The following is a 17,710-nucleotide window of genomic DNA, read 5'->3' on the forward strand; positions in this document are numbered from 1 at the left end:
GCCTTTTTTAATAACACTGACCAAAACTGGGCATCCAAACAATGGCGGCGAAACACATTTATGGCACTGTGCAAAAGTCTGAGACCACCCTTTATTTATTTCATGTCCAGGACTTCTCAAGATCCATATGATCCCAAAAATACATCCTCACATCAGGGCTCCTGAGCGGTGCCGCAGTCTAAGCTTTGGACCTATTATCGGGAGATGGTCGGGTCAATCCCTAGTAAACCCTCAGCCATCTGAGGCTGGGAGTCCAAGCTGTCATTCTCACATTCTCATTACACAGTGCTGAGCAGTGCAGGCGTCCGTTGGAGGACATAGTAGATACGGGTAATTAGTTTTCAGTGAAGCTTTGTTAGCTACGGTTCAAAAAGAGGCAGTGGCTCGGTTCGCTCACTGTGCTTGTCCTCATTCTCCAAGGTTGGGGGCATTGCGTGCGATCGGGAGAGTCCTAGCTCTCAGGTGGAATTGTTGACAACTGATATTTAGCATTTAGCAAAACACATCATTTCCCAAACCCTTAGTGTTGTGTTCTTCTCTGAATCTAAGACTGTTTCCTGTGGAAAACAGGATGGGAAGGGTTTTAGGAGCGGTACTGTGTCTTGTTATGTGTCCTATTTGAGCTCTTAGAAGTCATATAGAGGACTGTAGTTGTGCAAACGTGGTTTCCTTTGACTTTCTCTTTGCTTATGAAGTAAACAAAGGGTGGACTCTAACTTTTGCACAGCACAGCACTTTGGTTTTCCCACTTCCAGTATCCGCTGTCAAGGTCATTCTTAAAAATAAAACAGAGGAGCTGTCTGGACGAAGCCAGGGGCATGTTAAGACACTGGCTGGCCTCCCAGTTAACACACACACACACACACACCTGTGCTGGCTTGGTGTAGATGCTAAACAGCTTCTGCTGTGGGTTTGAGCGGCGTGATGTGACTCTGGAGAAAGAGATAGTGAAAGAGAACGAGTGAAAGAGAGAGCGAGAGAGAGAGAGAGAGAGAGAGAGAGAGAGAGAGAGAGAGAGAGAGAGAGAGAGAGAGAGATGATCTATGAACCACAGGGACGTGGATTCTGTCCAGAAGAGGATAAACCAGAACAAAGCACCTGCAGATCCCCCTCCAAAGAGGTCTCCCAGCCCCAGTGTGAGGGGTCTTCGCTGTCCATATCTCTGGAGCTTATTCTCAGAGCGCTCCACCAGCTTTGCCTCACCTTGCCTTCGATGTCTCATGATAAAAAGGACAACACAGTCTCGTGTTTCACATTGACAGCTGTCCGAAACACACACACACACACACACAAAACAGGCCCTGTCGTTTTCACTCGGAGACTAGCATTCCTGGATGTATCATACAATCCGTGGGGGTCCCTGTTTCAAACATGGCTGCACCCATGTGGAGGACCCCTTCTGTGGAGCATAAACGAATTCAACCAGGGTCTAAAAATCAAATAGATTCTTCATTTTCATGCAAGTAGCAGTGTTCAGAAAAGAAATAACCACTTGGTAAACATTGTGTGCTATGTTCTGATGCTGTAATTGACTTATTGCACCTTTAATTCTGCAGAAACCCTGCACCTTTAAACTGATTTTATTGACGGAGACTTGAGCGCGGACGCGAGCTGACCCACTTAACTCTCCTGTTGGGCTGTTTAAGCTGGACCCGGCGAGCGCGGCGTGTTTGCTTGCTGTCAGCTGCCTGCTCTGCTGTGTACACTGCTGCAGCTCGGCTAACTTATGAATATGAAAATCCTCTGTGGGAAAGCGAGATACAGAGGTTGAATTAATGCATTCACACAGACACACTGGTCTTATATCAGGCCTGTCTCTCACTCACATACAAACATTCCCACAGTCGCCCGTGCCCTGGTGCCACTTGTGGAGGGGCTGAAAAACGCCTGGCCGGTTAAAACGCCGTCCCAAAACACTCCAAAAACACACAGCCATGTCAACGTTCAATTTTCACACACACCTCCACATTCTAGCTGTCTAAATAATTCAGTTTGGCTAATCCCTGTTTGCGCACATTCAGCAAAAGACCCATAGACTGTGTGTGTGTGTGTGTGAGAGAGAAATTGCAGAGGCCAATATTCCTCCACATTTAAGTTTGACAAGAGAGGAATTTGCTGTCTCTGTACTGAAGCATAATAGAACATCACTCTTATTCAGATTTCCCCTTATTCTCCTGCTCAGTTCCGCATCTTACTACTGCCCCCTAGTGGAACTTTGTGGACATGCGCAGTACCGCTGAGAAATGTGGATCTACAGTATTAATAGCATTATTTTTTTTCAATTCATTTAATGAATCACCTTCTCTGTAGACTGTGTACTGTTTATACACATAATCCAGTTATGAATTAGTGAATACGCTATGACTGTGAATACTACAGACAGGAATATTTAAGCATCTCATGCACTGTTTTAATTTATTCTTTATATTTAGACTTTTTATTAAATTACAGGTAGAGGGCGTCATGGTGAAATAACGGATAATGTCCAGGGTGTTGAGGTCCTGGGTTCGACTCAAAACCTCATGTCATGTTCTGTGAGGAGTGTGCTGTGTTCTCCCTGTGTTTGTGTGGGTTTTCTTTCCACAGTCAGTAGATGAATTGTCTGTGAAATGATCCACTGGGGGAGTGTGTGATGCCCTGTGATGGACTGGCACCCTGTTCATAATGTATTCCTGCCCTGGGCCTAATGATTCTGGGTAGGATCTGGGAAAGCACTGCATCATTGACCATGAGGAAGCAGTTCCGGGAAATCAATGGATGATTTATCGGAAATCTTTCAAGGAAGCAATATTAATAATATTAAATGTAGACAGGGCGGCACGGTGCAGCAGGTAGGTGTCGCAGACACACAGCTCCAAGGACCTGGAGGTTGTGGGTTCGATTCCCATTCTGGGTGACTGTCTGTGAGGAGTGTGGTGTGTTTTCCCTGTGTCTGTGTGGGTTTCTTCCGGGTGACTGTCTGTGAGGAGTGTGGTGTGTTCTCCCTGTGTCTGCGTCGGTTTCCTCCGGGTGACTGTCTGTGAGGAGTGTGGTGTGTTCTCCCTGTGTCCGCGTGGGTTTCCTCCGGGTGCTCCAGTTTCACATTGGTAGGTCGATTGGCGACTCAAAAGTGACCGTAGGTGTGATTGTGTGTCGCCCCCTCCAGGGTGTGTTCCTGCTTTGCGCCCAATAATTCCAGGTAGGCTCTGGACCTACCACGTCCCTGAACTGGATAAGGGTTACAGATAATGAATGAATGAATGAATGTAGACATTTATATTTACATTCATGACAATAACATCCAGGAGAAATCCAGCTTAGACCTGGAAGTCCTAAAATAGGCACGATGCTGACTACGTCATACGTGCTCATAGGACGTGTCTCAGCCAGTGACACTGCCAGGTTACAGCGGTGGTATATAACAGTTAAGGAGTGCAGCGCATGTAAAAATAATGCATCTATCTCAGATCAACTCTGACATAGCACAGAAAAGTAAACTTACCAATAATGAAAAACAGCTAGTTACCGTCGTGTCAGAGGGAGGCTGTACTGAGGGATCGTGGCGGGTCTGAATAAAGTACTCTAGATACATTAGGCTATAAATATCCTCAGCTAATTTCCTCAGAATCACCATTGGACTCCATTTCCTTCAGAGGAAAAAGACTTCAGACAGAGCAGGAGCATGTTATTATCTTTAATGTTGTATAATAGACAGGTGTGGGCTCTGATGGAGCGGTGGGCTAAAGTCAGGCCGGGCTCGTATCACCCACAAAAGATTTGGTTTCTGTGAAAGAATCCAGCCCAAAAGTGACCCCCCCCCCTCTCTTTATTACTTAATCAAACACTGTCCAGCACAGCCCTGAATCATTCAATCAACTAATCAAGTCTGGGCTTGTTTAAATCAGCTACGTCACGCTTGGTCACAGCAGCATAACTGATTAAGAGAGAGGACAGTCTGAGAAATGCACAGGGACGGTGCCTGAGGTACACTCATTTGATTTGTTCCCGTCCTACTATGAGGAGTGAGTAAAAGCCAGAGTCAGAGCGCCATCTCCAGCCGGAGTCCAGTCCTTTGGCGCCTACAGATTCATAATGAAGCGCTTGACCTGTCTCAGGTATTCTGGCTTGAGATAGTCCTGGAGCTCATCTGTCCTCACCCACGCAAAACTGTCCTTCTGCAGCGGCAGGTTCCCGCCGGCCGCCAGCAAGGCTTTGAAGAAAAAAACCTTGGCGCCGACCCTGCTCTCCGTCTGAATGTTTTTGGGGAGTCTGTACTTGTAAAATCCGCAAGGAGCATTGCCCAGAAAGGTCGCCTTCAGCTCCGGACCTGGATGAGGAAAAACATTCAGTGGATAACGAGATCAAATTTAAAGGTGTTAAAAATTGAAAAAAAAAACCCAAACTTGCTCTAGAAAAGAAAACTTAAATTAATGTGTGTGTGTGTGTGTGCTCAGCTCCTGAATGTTGGTTTGGCCACAAACAGTCTGTAATATCTCCACAACAGAAACAATGATGCTCTGAAGCATAAGGTCACCAGTGCCAAGCACGGGGTTTCGAGGTATAAAGCCCACCAGCACTGGGATGTAGAGCAGTAGAACAGTGTTCTCTGGAGGGATAGATATATATTTTGCGCTTACACTCGGCTACTATTAACATTTCCTGCATTTTGTAATACAGTACCAAGCCCAACCCTCTCAGGTCACTTATTGCTATTGGTAAAGGACCAAAGGAACGTCTGTCACCTGCTTTGGTGAAAATACCACAAAGACCAAACCCCACAGTGTTTCTCCCCCTGTTAAAAATAGTCTGTTTCAGCACAGGCCTGAGCGCACAGCAGTGGGGAGCAAAGAGCAGAAGCCCTGGTTTTTAGTTGTTTTCGCTCTGTGGTCTTTCTTCTCCGTTCTTGTTTTATTCTGTTTTTCACTTATTTTTCATAGCTTGTTGTGTCTGTTTTGCTACGTTTAACCTCATCTTTGTGCTCTCACATAAATGCAGATCCAGACGAGGGGGGCGGGGCAATTCTAAGGTCTCTGCACTTGATGTCAGAAGTGAAGCAAAATTAAAAAGGCTAACTTTATCAAGTGAGATTTTCATAATAAATTTCCTAGAAAAAAAAGACTAAAATCTATTGTGATTGTAGCTAAGTTACAGTACTTCAAAGTTAAGAAGGTCTATTCCTTCACCTGTAAACCCCACTATGAGTCTTTCTGTGGTGAGGTTGTGTACACTGCTGACATAAAGGGTGTACAGTGCGGCACGGTGGCTTGGTGGTTAGCACGTTCGCCTCCCAGCACTGGGATCTTGGGTTCAAGTCCCATCTGGGTGGAGTTTCCATGTTCTCCCCGTGTCTGCGTGGGTTTCCTCCGGGGTCTCTGGTTTCCTCCCACAGTCCAAAAACATGGAGGGTAGGTGAATTGGCTTCTGTAATAACTGTCCTGGTTTGTGAGTTAGTATGTGTGAGTGAATGAGTGTGAGCCCAGATATGGATTGGCGCTCTGTCCTGGGTGAAATCCTAGTGCCCGATGCAGTCCTCCAGGTGGACGGTCGTTTCTGTTTGAGAGTACGCTGTGCACGCTTCTCGCCAGTGTGTGTGTGAATTGAGCGTTCTGAGCAGTGTAGATTGTAAAGCGTCCTTGGGTATCTAGAAAGGCGCTATATAACTGTAACGATAACTAACTAACAGTGAAAGAAAAAATGGGGTGTTACCTGTCAGGCTGGTGAGGGCTCGCTCTGCAGTTTGTCTCAGTGTTTCTCCATTCTCCCAGGGGAGCTGAGGCAGGAGCCAGAGGTTCTGACTGCCGACCTCCTGCTTCAACAGCAGCACCAAGCTGTTCCCCAAGCAGCGGTCCACCGAACCCAAAGTGGCATTGTCCAAAGCTGCCAAACACCCAGAGATCACCCACTCAGTATCAGACACTCTGTATGTGTTGTGTATGCAGATATTTAGCAGCTGAACCCAGTGACATCCCTGCAATTCTGCAATTCATGGACAGAGCTGTGATGATTTAGGCTTGTAGCTTGTCCAACTGGCTAAAGCGTTCCATAAGTAGCCACATTAAAGCAACCCTGGGCTGAATTTGTACCTTGTAACTACAGCCTCAAAATCATTGTGATGCTCCACTGAGCTGTAACAGGGAGAATAGCGCCTCTGTGGTGGCTACTCCAGGCTCAGAACTGCAGAAAGTGCACTATGTAACGTTTGGGGTGGGTAGGCTATCCCTGTGTATTATGATTATAGCAATATCCCAACATCAGAGCTGAATACTCACCTGTTGTCCTCGGGGCAGGCTGGAACTGCTTCAGTTTCTGCTCCCATGTGTCCTCCAGATCCTGAGCCATGACAATCTCCTGTCCTACGGAATCCTCCTCCTCATCTGAGTCATAATCAGCCTCCTGTTTACGGCTCATACGCTCCGCATCCTCCAGAAGCCTCAGCTCGTGATCCGACAACATGCTTTTCTCCAGCTCCATCTACAAAAAAAAAAAAGGGGGCTACTCTTTATGAACCAATATTTCAGCAGTTCGATGTTAGTGTGAGTTATGCTGGAAAGAGTGGATCAGATACAGCAGCGCTACTGGAGTTTTTAAACCCCTCAGAGTCACTGCTGGACAGAGGACAGTTCACTACAAACATATACAGTGTCCTGTGTACATTGATGAACTGAAGGGTGGCCAACACACACTGTGCAACAACAGATGAGCTACTCTCTCTGACTTTACTTCTACAAGGTGGACCAATGAGGGAGGAGTGTCAAGAGTGGACAGTGAGTGGACACAGTGTTTAAAAACTCCAGCAGCACTGCTGTGTCTGATCCACTCGCCCCAGAGCAGGGATACAATTTATGCAGAGCAGCAGTTGGACTACTATCTGCAGATCATACCTGACTCATCAGCTCCATGAAGCGCTCCTCGATGGGGTTCCGGTCCTGGGAGATGACCGGCAGTCTGTAGAGACACACAGCGCCGTGGAGAGCCCACGGAGAAGCGGCCTTAACAGGGCTCTCGCTCCGGGGCTGAGGGCTGGAGGACGCATTACGAAGCACACATTTCACCGACGCTGAGGCCGTCACTGATCCTGAGATTTTCTGCCATAGAGGTCGACCAACTACTCTCCAACAGGGAGCCGCCATTCTGTCGACACACGTGTTCAGTAGAGCTGAGTCGACTCCTAAAGAGTCGATAACCTTGCCAGAGATTCTGAGACGCGAAGTGCTCGGAATCGACTCTGTCCCGGTTTGCGAGTCAGACACCACTTGACGTAAGCTATAATTTACAATAGATTTATAAAATATACGGTTCATATGCTGTCTTTTTTGTGAACGGAGAGGATTCGTTTACACGTTTTTAAAGTTGCAATTGAGTCGATGCTGGAGTCGAGTTGGAGTCGACTCTACAACATCCAGAATTGTTAACCCAAAATGCATCGGACAGTAAAATGGACCGTACCATTATTAGAATGGGGGTATTTTTCCATCTAGTTTGAGAATTAAACAATATATATTGCCTTACGTATGATTGCAGACGGAAATATTGGGTATTTTACCTCAATATTAACGTATTTATATTGGACGTCTCTGCTACATACAGTTACTGTTATAAAACAAATGGAAAACGAACTCTCAAAGCCCCCTGCTTTAAGCAAGTGGAACATCCGGGTTACAACGACAATGTCACGCAGTCCTGGTGTCTGTTAGGTTGGAAACAAATGGCAGAAAAACGTTTTTAAAATGAATTCTGTCTTATTAAAACTCACACGAGCCGCCTGTCAGCAGCTTAGAGAGCCTTTAAACGCAGCCGCGGGGACAGTGTAAGTTCTGTGTGTTTGTATTTGTGTAAATCAGGCTCCCTGTGTATAAAGTATTTTTCAGAACAGTTTAATACAGAGATGGAAAAATGAATCTTCGTGTGCTAATTTAGCTACATATTTGAGAGTTGTTTACGAACATAAACTTTGAGTCCATCTTAATTCCATCAGGATTTTATCTAGTAGTTTTAAAAAGACTACAAAATCAGCTAGCATTTTTTCTCCAATGTGTATAATTTTGTTTATAACAACTGATGAATCTGTCTAGTTTTGTAGACCCTGAATGGTCCTCTATACTCTGTATGTGTGCAGCCATGTTTAAAGTCAGTATTTCAGTTTTTAACCATAAGTTCTACACAGAGCAACGTGCATGGTGATTTATTTGTTTTTTTGTGTGCTCTATATATGGTTCTAGTATATAGCACCTTTTTAAAATGGTTCTAAATAGCCTCAGAAGTGTTATATATATATACAGATTTGTCTACATAGCATTTATGTTTCTATACACAACCATTGCCTTTATCTCAACCCTTTTGTATGTTTCCTCCTGCTTCACACACTTCACTAAAAATCCATATAATATTATAAAATTATGTGTATGAACCTGGACTTGTCCTGTTGTTTCTGATGCAGTGGAGGAAATGTCCGGCTGCTGTGTCCACTGTCCACAACCGCTGCCCGGTTACAGGAGGCTGGAACTCAACCACAAGAGACCACATCCACATCAGCATCTAAAACCCCTGCAAAAAGCTCTGGCGACTTCAGGTACATCATTAGCCCTGTGCTTGACAAATTCCACAGCTTACATGTAACACAACACTTGTTAGTATAAGGTTTTATTGATGGTTGTTAAGGTTTAAGGCAGTGTTTATTAAAGGCTTATGTGTGGTGTTATGAATGATATATTTCAAAGTTGATGTTTTGTTCAGTACAGTGTTCTTTTCTCTTCTCACAGCTATTACCCTCCTCTTCCCGGCCAAGACAGTGCGCTGAGGTGGGGGGGCAAGAAGTTTGAGGAATTACCCATCATCCACATAAAAGCCACCTATAACAAGTAAGCTGCTTGATTACAATTCTTCATTCTTCAATGGTTTTCTTACTAAACCTTCTTTAAATATGGCTGCCTTTATTTGGACAGCCCACTCTATGGAGCATAAACAAAATCAAACAGGGACTAAAAGGCTATTTGATTTTTCATCTCATGTAAATCACGTTTATAGTAAAATGTAAAAATTATAAGCATTTTGTGGCTGATTCCCATCAAATCCTCACAGCAATGTTAAAAAAAGTAGCCACAAATATCAGAGCTCTCATGTGATTTTCATTTCTCTCTGCAGCACTCACATCCAGGTGACGGACAGTGAAGGCCAGTCAATGGCACGAACCTCGTGTGGGACAGAGGGCTTTCGCAATATTAAGAAGTCCACACCCATCGCAGCTCAGACAGCTGGGATATCTGCTGCTGCTGTAAGAAGTATTCAAAGAAATACTACTGAGAGTTTTATATTCAGTCACAATGGAAAAGATGAGTGATGTGAAATAAATAGAACATCACAGGGATTTACAGCTTTAGCAGACGCTCCAATCCAGGGCGATTCATATTTTATTTATGTTACAGATGTAGGTAGATGCAGCATTAAGAGGCCTGTCTAAGGATTCGTATGGGTATTGATTAGCTTGGTTACCTGGGTCAGGAATTGAACCTGTTTGCCACCAAAAGGGCAGGAGTCTGTTCCTGCTCCGGGTGACTGTCTGTGAGGAGTTTGGTGTGTTCTCCCTGTGTCTGTGTGGGTTTCCTCCGGGTGACTGTCTGTGAGGAGTTTGGTGTGTTCTCCCTGTGTCTGCGTGGGTTTCCTCCGGGTGACTGTCTGTGAGGAGTGTGGTGTGTTCTCTCTGTGTCTGCGTGGGTTTCCTCTGGGTGACTGTTAGGAGTGTGGTGTGTTCTCTCTGTGTCTGCGTGGGTTTCCTCCGGGTGACTGTCTGTGAGGAGTGTGGTGTGTTTTCCCTGTGTCTGCGTGGGTTTCCTCTGGGTGCTCCGGTTTCCCCCCACAGTCCAAAAACACATGTTGGTAGGTGGATTGGTGACTCAAATGTGTCCATAGGTGTAAGTGTGTGTGAAACAATGGTCTTGTATTTGCCACATTGCCCAGCCCATTTTCAAAATAAACATCAGGCAATATGGCATTACATTTACTTAATTTTTTAATGTTAAATATATATAGGCTCTAGTTTCCTCACATAAAGCAAAAACACATGTTGGTGTGTGGAGTAGCTTTTCAGAACTGTCCACATGTGTGTGAGGAAATGGGTGAGTGTGTGACGGACTAGCGCCAGGTCTAGGGTTCCTGACTTGCCCCCAGTGATTCTGGGTAGGCTCTGCATCCACCACAACCCTGAACAGGATGGTGCAGAATAAATGAGTGAAACAGATCCATTAGTACCAAGATGAAGTGCTATATATGTCTTATAACACATTATACATGCATTTATAATGCCTTATCAATACGTGACTCATAGGAACTGTTACAGGAATTAATCTGAGCGTCCACAAAATGGACTCAGTGCCTCAGATGCCATATGTGTGAATGGTTTAATTGGGATGCCCTTTGTGAGTTCTTTTACACTCTCCTGCGCCTATGCCAGGCTTTTTCCTGATGTCCACTGGATGGCAGCACTGTCCCTTATAGTAAAGTCTTAATGCCTTATTAATGTTCAGAGGTGATGCTAAGTGTATGTACATTGGCTCTTATAGCTACCATTTAGATGAAAGAAACTCTGTATGGTTCAATGTAAACATGAGTCTTCTTAATGGAGGCAGGGATTAGCCGAGCACTGCAATAAAACCATAATCAGCCCTGGACATGTCGTGCAATGCTCGTCCACCTCGTTTTAGCCTCCTTGTGAGAGGATGTGCTCCTCCACATATTACTGCAACTATCCTCCTCCAGTCAAGGACATCAGGCAAGCTCTGGGTTTCCTAATTGGCGCAGCTTTCTGTACATTGACTTGATTCACTCATACGCCGGCAATTAAGGCAGAGGGACAGAGCCATCATTCAGATATTTAGGTTCATGTTTATCCTCCTCCTCCTCCTCCGTCTCCTCCTAATTTCATCAGTGCTCTGCGTGGGGAAGTTAATGAGAACCCCGCGCAGTGGCATTGTGGATAATAACTGCATGACTTTATTCTTATAGCCATTCATTTGCCACATGGACACAAGCGGCATCAACTAAATCAGTGTTTTTTTTTTTCACCCAGCTTTCGCTAAATAACCCCCTGTAGTTTTGTTTTGCTTCAGTTATTCATTAGTGTTTAATAGAACAAGTGCTTTACTTTTGTGTTTGTTTCCTCTGGGCAGAAAGCACAAGCCAAAGGGGTGACGTTTGTCCGTGTGCTGGTGAAAGGTCTGGGTCCTGGACGTCTGGTAAGTTGAGCTACTCTATAATTGTAACGTCCTAGGAATATAGATGGAATATAATGTTGTATGTCGTGGAACAGGTTGAAAGTATATTTCTGGATTTCAAAATCACTGCTCGTCTCATTTTAAAATCCCCCCTGACGTGCACCAAAGGGATCATTTAAAAATGTTCAATATCACAAAATAAGTAACACTTCATTGTGAATTTTGTAAAATGTCTCGGGTCAAAATTAGAGAAGACTTTGGGGTACTGGAGGTTATTAGTGCGAATCTGCACCTGGTGCTTAATTATCTGGCCAACCCCTTTTTATTTGGCAGCCATTTTGCAAGATGGCGAGCTGCTGCAGTTTGACTGAACCCTGGGACGACCCTTTCAGCCATCGCATGCCATCACACCTTCCAAAGATGTGCTTTCTAGAATAATGGAGCTTTACATCATCCCTAACACATTCAGGTCCCTAAACCAACAGGAGAGAGCAGGATGACACACAGACTCTCAATGGGGAATCAGCTCAACACTGCAGTTGAAATTGCTCGCTGCCTAGTGTCTTGCCGCCTGAGAGAATTGGGGCTGAAAGCTCACTCGTGCCGATTCGTCAGAAGATTTAGACTAACCCTGGCTCGTGTGATGGAAGAACTGGTTTAATTTGGTTGGCTCAGATGAGAAGTGTTATTTTCGTCATTGAACTACAGCAAAACTGGACCCAAAGTGTGTGTAACATACAGGTTTGAGGAAGAGGAAACGTTGTGCGGGAGGGTAAATCAAAACCGGTTGCCGGTTGGTTCCCCCGGAGTTGGCAGGTCATGACTGAAGTGCCCTCGAGCACGGCACCTAACCCCCAACTGCTCCCCGAGCGCCGTGGCTACGGCTGCCCACCGCTCCAGGCATGTGTGCTCACTGCCCCCCAGTGGTCACTAGTGTGTGTAAATGTGTTTTCACTGCACGGACTGGGTTAAATGCGAAGAACAAATTCCTTGTGTGCAAGCGCAGTGGCCAATAAAGTGATTCTGGTTCTGGTTCTGATTCTGAAATTCAAATCTTTAAGCCCTAACGGGGAAAGCGTGAGGAATTCTTTCAGTTTAGAGACATAAAACTTTCCGAGGAATATCTATTTTATTAAAACCCAAGACGGAGCAGAACAGTAGAGACTAAGATCAATACAGAGAGCATTACATCTCCTAATAAAGGCTGTGTAGTTTTATCAGATGTAGTCAAGGCATGTGTAGTTGTGGACAGAGTCAGTAACCAATAATTGCATGTAGTCTCTAAAGACTCTTTACAGGAAAAAGACATGGTACAGAGATCTGCTGATAAATTTTCACAAGCTTTAATACTGAATGTGTGGCTTAAAAATTTTGGACACCTACGTCGTACTATAATTATTCTGGGAGTAAACCATTGCAGTTTGGATGTGGTTACAGAGTCTTACTTGTCAATTTTGAGTTGATTGGCATTGATGATGGGCGGAACGGTGGTGCAGCAGGTAGTGTTGCAGGCGCACAGCTCCATGAACCTGGAGTTTGTGGGTTCGAGTCCCGCTCTGGGTGACTGTTTGTGAGGAGTGTGGTGTGTTCTCCCTGTGTCTGTGTGGGTTTCCTCCGGGTGACTGTCTGTGAGGAGTGTGGTGTGTTCTCCCTGTGTCTGTGTGGGTTTCCTCCGGGTGACTGTCTGTGAGGAGTGTGGTGTGTTCTCTCTGTGTCTGCGTGGGCTTCCTCCGGGTGACTGTCTGTGTGGTGTGTTCTCTCTGTGTCTGCGTGGGTTTCCTCCGGGTGACTGTCTGTGAGGAGTGTGGTGTGTTCTCCCTGTGTCTGTGTGGGTTACCTCCTGGTGACTGTCTGTGAGGAGTGTGGTGTGTTCTCCCTGTGTCTGCGTGGGTTTCCTCCTGGTGACTGTCTGTGAGGAGTGTGGTGTGTTCTCCCTGTGTAATAATGTCTTCCTCTTCTCTAGGAAGGCTTTTTAGTTCCTCATAAGAGTGGTGCTTTCATTGCTAAGGGGTAGACTTAGCCATTCGCCTAAAGGTTAGGTATAGGCTTGGCTAGGTTAGATGAGGGTTAGGGCTTGGGGCCAAAAGATCACTGGTTTGACAGGACGGCACATCAGTCTGACCAAGGGGCCCTAACCCTCACCTGCTCCCCGGGCACTGAGGTGAATATGGACCGCTCCGGGCCTGTGTATATTCACTGCTCCTAATCTCTGCGCTGTGTGTGGCTTAGAAAATACGAACATTTGTGAATAAACTTGAATCACAACATACTAAACTAGAGGGAAAAAAAGGAAACTTCCTTTAATCCAAAGTGTACCACCATCTGTGAAACATTGCTCGGGCTTGTGCTGCCACTAGAGCCGGATTCGAGCAGTGACAGCAGGGGGAATTCTGTAGAGAGAGAAAGAGAGAGAGACTGAGACTTGTGTGCTCATGCAGAAGGACAATGATCCAAAACACACTGCCCTGGCAACAGAGAGGCTTCAGACCTAACCCGTCCAAATGAGCCAGAACTAAAGAAGGCTGTACTGCTGGCCAGTGTGAGACCCTCTGTGCAACAGCCAAGTAATACGTTCCTGAAGATAGTTCATGTTCTTACGCAGGATTTCTGCTGGGATGAAGGGTATTAACTGGGAGTTTGTCTCCTTTTGCTGCAGTAACATCTTCCTCCTTTAAGGGAAGGCTTTTTAGCTTCTCGGAGTTGGGTTTTTTGTTGCTAAGGGGGAGCATTAGCCGTTTCTGTGTCACAGTAGCTTCAGGGTCTGTGTGTCCTGGGTTTGCAGTCCCTGTGTCTGTGTGGGTTTCCTCCAGGTGCTCCGGGTTCCTCCAACATTCGGTGGTAACGTTTACTCATGGTGTATTGGCGTGTTGTTGTTGTTGTTTGGGACTGAACACAGCTCCCTGATCAGATCAGTAGAGTGTGTTCCTTCCTTGTTGCAGCGTCCAGCTCTCGCTGGATTCTTTCATCGGCCACAGATCCAAAAGACCACGGCGTAATTTAACAACGCGTGTCCGTAGGTTTGTTGTGTACATCTCTATACAAGACAAACCTCCCAGTCTCTATAACATCACCTCTACTGAGATTTTAATCCAGATTTTCAAACTGAGATGTTAATATAAAGTTGATATAAAGTATGACTTACAGCTCCTTTTGAATAAAGTTGAGTCTTGAGTGTTTTTGTGTCATAAATTGACAGTCCATTTGGCATAACCCATCCTTTGACATGACATCAATGCTCATCTCTCGCTCTCTCTCTCTCTGTCTGTCTCTCTCTCTCTCTCTCTCTCTCTCTCTCTCTCTCTCTCTCTCTCTCTCTCTCTCTCTTTCTGTCTGTCTGTCTCTCTTTCTGTCTCTCTGTCTCTGTCTCTCTCTCTGTCTCTGTCTCTGTCTCTCTCTCTCTCTCTCGTGCCCTGGCCTGTAAGAGAAAGCAGTTCGTATGAATGCTAATTTCTCAATCAATAATATGAGGCTGACCGTTGACCCAGTGGCCCACAGCAGGGTCTTTTCTGCAGTGTAAGCCGGAGGTGGACGTTAAGACAGGGGGAGAATATAATGAGCCACTCCAGAGCCGCAGGCAACAGGAGGCTTTTAAGACCCGCACGAAGCCTTTTCCTCACCCCAGCATATTCACACGATGTTAGAAGCGTCTGGATCCGTGATGCATTCACACTAATGCAAGCCTGCACCGAGCAGCGTGAGTCCTGCAACTACAGTAGCGGCTAATTTAGGGGCTGGAGTGGAACCTCGCAGGAGGTTGAGGCGGAGCGGCTGCGGCAGGCTATTAGGCAGAAATGTGGCAAAGGAACGTGCTTAAGTTCCTGTTCACAACTCGAAGCGGAAGAGCGTTCGCGTTTAATCTACGAGAGACGTGTTCTGTTCCAGAGGTTTACGGATATTTCATTTTATTTCTTTTGTTCCTTTTGGTTCTCCCACAAAGTCTGTTCAGAGTAGTCTCCCAATGGTGCTGAGAGGGTTGCTTTGAGGGCTACAAACTCAGCAACAAGAGGCTGGGCTTCAGCATACAGAGCCTAAAGGGGACTGAACGGTCAAACCAGGAAAATGGGTTCGAAACAGAATTAATAATTGACTATGCTACTAATAGAATATGAAAACAATTGCATTGCTTTAAGTGTCACTTTCTTTGTTTCTCTGTGTTCAGTCTGCCATTAAAGGGTTAAGCATGGGGGGACTGGAGATTGTGTCAATCACCGACAACACCCCGGTTCCACACAACGGCTGCCGCCCTCGGAAAGCTCGGAGGATGTAATCCCCCCACCCCCCCAAAAAAATCCAGTCCATCTGCGGAAATCATGGTCTCAGCGTGAGGAGCTAGACATCGGATCACGCTGGGATTGTGAAGGTTTAAATGCGCCAGGATCAAAAGGAAAAAGATTCCCACCTGGACCATGTGACGCACCTGTGTTTTCTGAATTGTGATTGTTTTTTTGTGCTTTTTTTGTTTCTCTTATTTTTATTATGAATTAAAGTTTTGGAACTGGAATTGGAGTTTTAACCTTTCTTTGGCATTAAAGCGCATGTGACATTAAACGCTGCCATATGAAGGTGCTCGTTATAGAAAATGGGGGCTTTTTAAAGGACCCTTTAGATGCCGGTTGAGGCTGAACAATGGGAATGTGCCAGTCTAATGTACACTTGAAAATGTGTCATTTGTCCAATCATCACTGGCATTAGACGTGTCAGGTCCACCTCCCGAGTCCACGTTTCCGAGTCGGATGTGATAGGCTCTGTGCGGAATGGCTCCCTATAAATAAATGGACTCTTGTAAGGTTATTGCCCTTTCCTAGCATTACATCAGGTGCTTCGTTGCCATGACAACAGCAATTAGCAGGAACTCAGGCAGGCGCTTGAATACGAGTCTGTCCTTAGTACCCATAGCAACCAAGGTCAGGCCTGCAACGCACATCTGCTTTCATGCTAGCCCTCTTTCACTAAAGCAGCATGGAGACGAGAGCAGAGAGGAGCGGACTAGACGGGAACGGTTTCCAGAATCCTGCTCTTTGCGGCGCAGTGTACAGCTGTTGTCGGAGCTGAGAGATCGTCATTATATCACAGTCACTGCAGTTTTTCATCAAAATCCACACCCAGGTGCTGACATCACAACCACAACTGAAAAAAAAAGTGAAAAATACAAATAAGAAATGGGAACTGGATATTAAAGGGTAAATAATATGAAAAAAAGTTGAGTGCGTTAGCCAATCAGTGTGGGGATCTGGAGTCCACCAACCCACACACTGAAATAAGAGCGCCTGCTCAGGTTTTATGATCTAAGTCAAAACGTGGGATTATCTGAGTGTGTCCTGCAGTCCTCACATGGTCTACCAGACTCATGTTTCCTGTATCTTTGAATTGTATGTCATTAGCTAACAGCATTAGCTCATTTTCACTAGGCTTCCCAGCCACTCACATCACATTTACAGTTTTCAGTCAATGTTTGGGCAGCAGTGATTGGCTGAGGATGGAAAAGTCCAAGCCCACGTCCAATCAGAAGTCTCAGCTTTGCTGCTGTGTTCATCCTTCCTAATTACAGCTTTCAACCCTCGCTAGTTTCAGTGGCAGCAAGCTCCATATGACATTTTCATGACCTTCCACGCTGCAGAGGACATTTCCACATCACCTGAGTGCTTCAAGCCTCTGTGTCTCATATCTGTGTTCTATGAAAAACACAATGGCCAAAAAATAAAAATGGACAAACCGTATGTAGCAAGCAGCTAGCGGCTAATGAGAACAGCTCTGCGTCTCTTAGCTGGAAGTTCTCATTAGCTGTTTGCTACCTGTTAGATTCACACATGTTTTAAAGTGTTTTTGACACCTGCTTGTCTAGTATTTCTGCGGACATGAAGGGTACAGACAGTGAGGCAAAGCCACTTACCCCCAAATGTACTGAATAGAGCTGTATCACCACAGAGAATATCATTTAACAGTGCTAAGGGCTTCATACTCCTCCGGCCCATGGTTAGCATTGAGCATAGTGACTTTAAGCTCATGTGCAGCTGCTCCAGAGGATCCCATTTCAAGTTCATGTTGTTCCATGGAGATTTTAAGGCGTGCCCACTACCTTTTACCCAGTAAACAATGAACGTCCCTCGACGTTCAAAATAGGTCTAAAAGTAGTCTGTCCGTCAAGGACATATTTTAAACGTCAATGGACGTCCAAAATCCATCTTAATAAGTTAGTTAAGTGGTGACCAATCGATAACGTCAGTGGACGTCCAAAATGTGTTTTATATGAGTAATTTATTTCGGGACCAATTAATAACGTCAATGAACGTCCAAAATACATCTAATAGTCGTCTTTTCAATGTCTGTGTTTGGACGTCTTTTCAACTTTCATTTTCAATCTTAAGAGAACGTTGATTAGACGGCAGTGATTACGTTATTTCAACGTTGAATCAACGGCTAAATGTTTACTGGGCACACATTTGGTCATTTCTGAATGAGCAACAATCAGCCGTAATATTAAAACCACTGACAGTTGAAGTGAATTACATTAATGAGCTGATTAC

At 45.3% G+C, this 17,710-nt stretch overlaps 2 protein-coding genes across 2 annotated transcripts; one reads left to right on the forward strand and one right to left on the reverse strand.

Annotated features, from left to right (window-relative positions):
* Window positions 1-3,665: 3,665 nt before the first annotated feature.
* mrpl46 (mitochondrial ribosomal protein L46) lies at window positions 3,666-7,188 on the reverse strand. The gene is made up of 4 exons (XM_066648115.1): window positions 6,861-7,188; window positions 6,249-6,450; window positions 5,686-5,856; window positions 3,666-4,306 (listed from the first exon to the last, which is right to left on the reverse strand). The coding sequence occupies exons 1-4, from the start codon at window positions 7,107-7,109 to the stop codon at window positions 4,059-4,061; spliced, it is 870 nt and encodes a 289-aa protein (XP_066504212.1). The 5' UTR covers window positions 7,110-7,188; the 3' UTR covers window positions 3,666-4,058.
* A 446-nt stretch (window positions 7,189-7,634) lies between these two features.
* On the forward strand, window positions 7,635-15,687 carry mrps11 (mitochondrial ribosomal protein S11). Its single transcript, XM_066648210.1, has 6 exons — window positions 7,635-7,786; window positions 8,417-8,548; window positions 8,739-8,837; window positions 9,121-9,250; window positions 11,142-11,207; window positions 15,346-15,687. Exons 1-6 carry the CDS (start codon window positions 7,707-7,709, stop codon window positions 15,451-15,453), a joined length of 615 nt encoding a protein of 204 aa, XP_066504307.1. The 5' UTR covers window positions 7,635-7,706; the 3' UTR covers window positions 15,454-15,687.
* Window positions 15,688-17,710: the final 2,023 nt, after the last annotated feature.

The sequence above is a fragment of the Hoplias malabaricus genome, chromosome 16 (genome assembly GCF_029633855.1).
Source record: "Hoplias malabaricus isolate fHopMal1 chromosome 16, fHopMal1.hap1, whole genome shotgun sequence".
NCBI classification, from domain to species: Eukaryota; Metazoa; Chordata; class Actinopteri; order Characiformes; family Erythrinidae; genus Hoplias; species Hoplias malabaricus.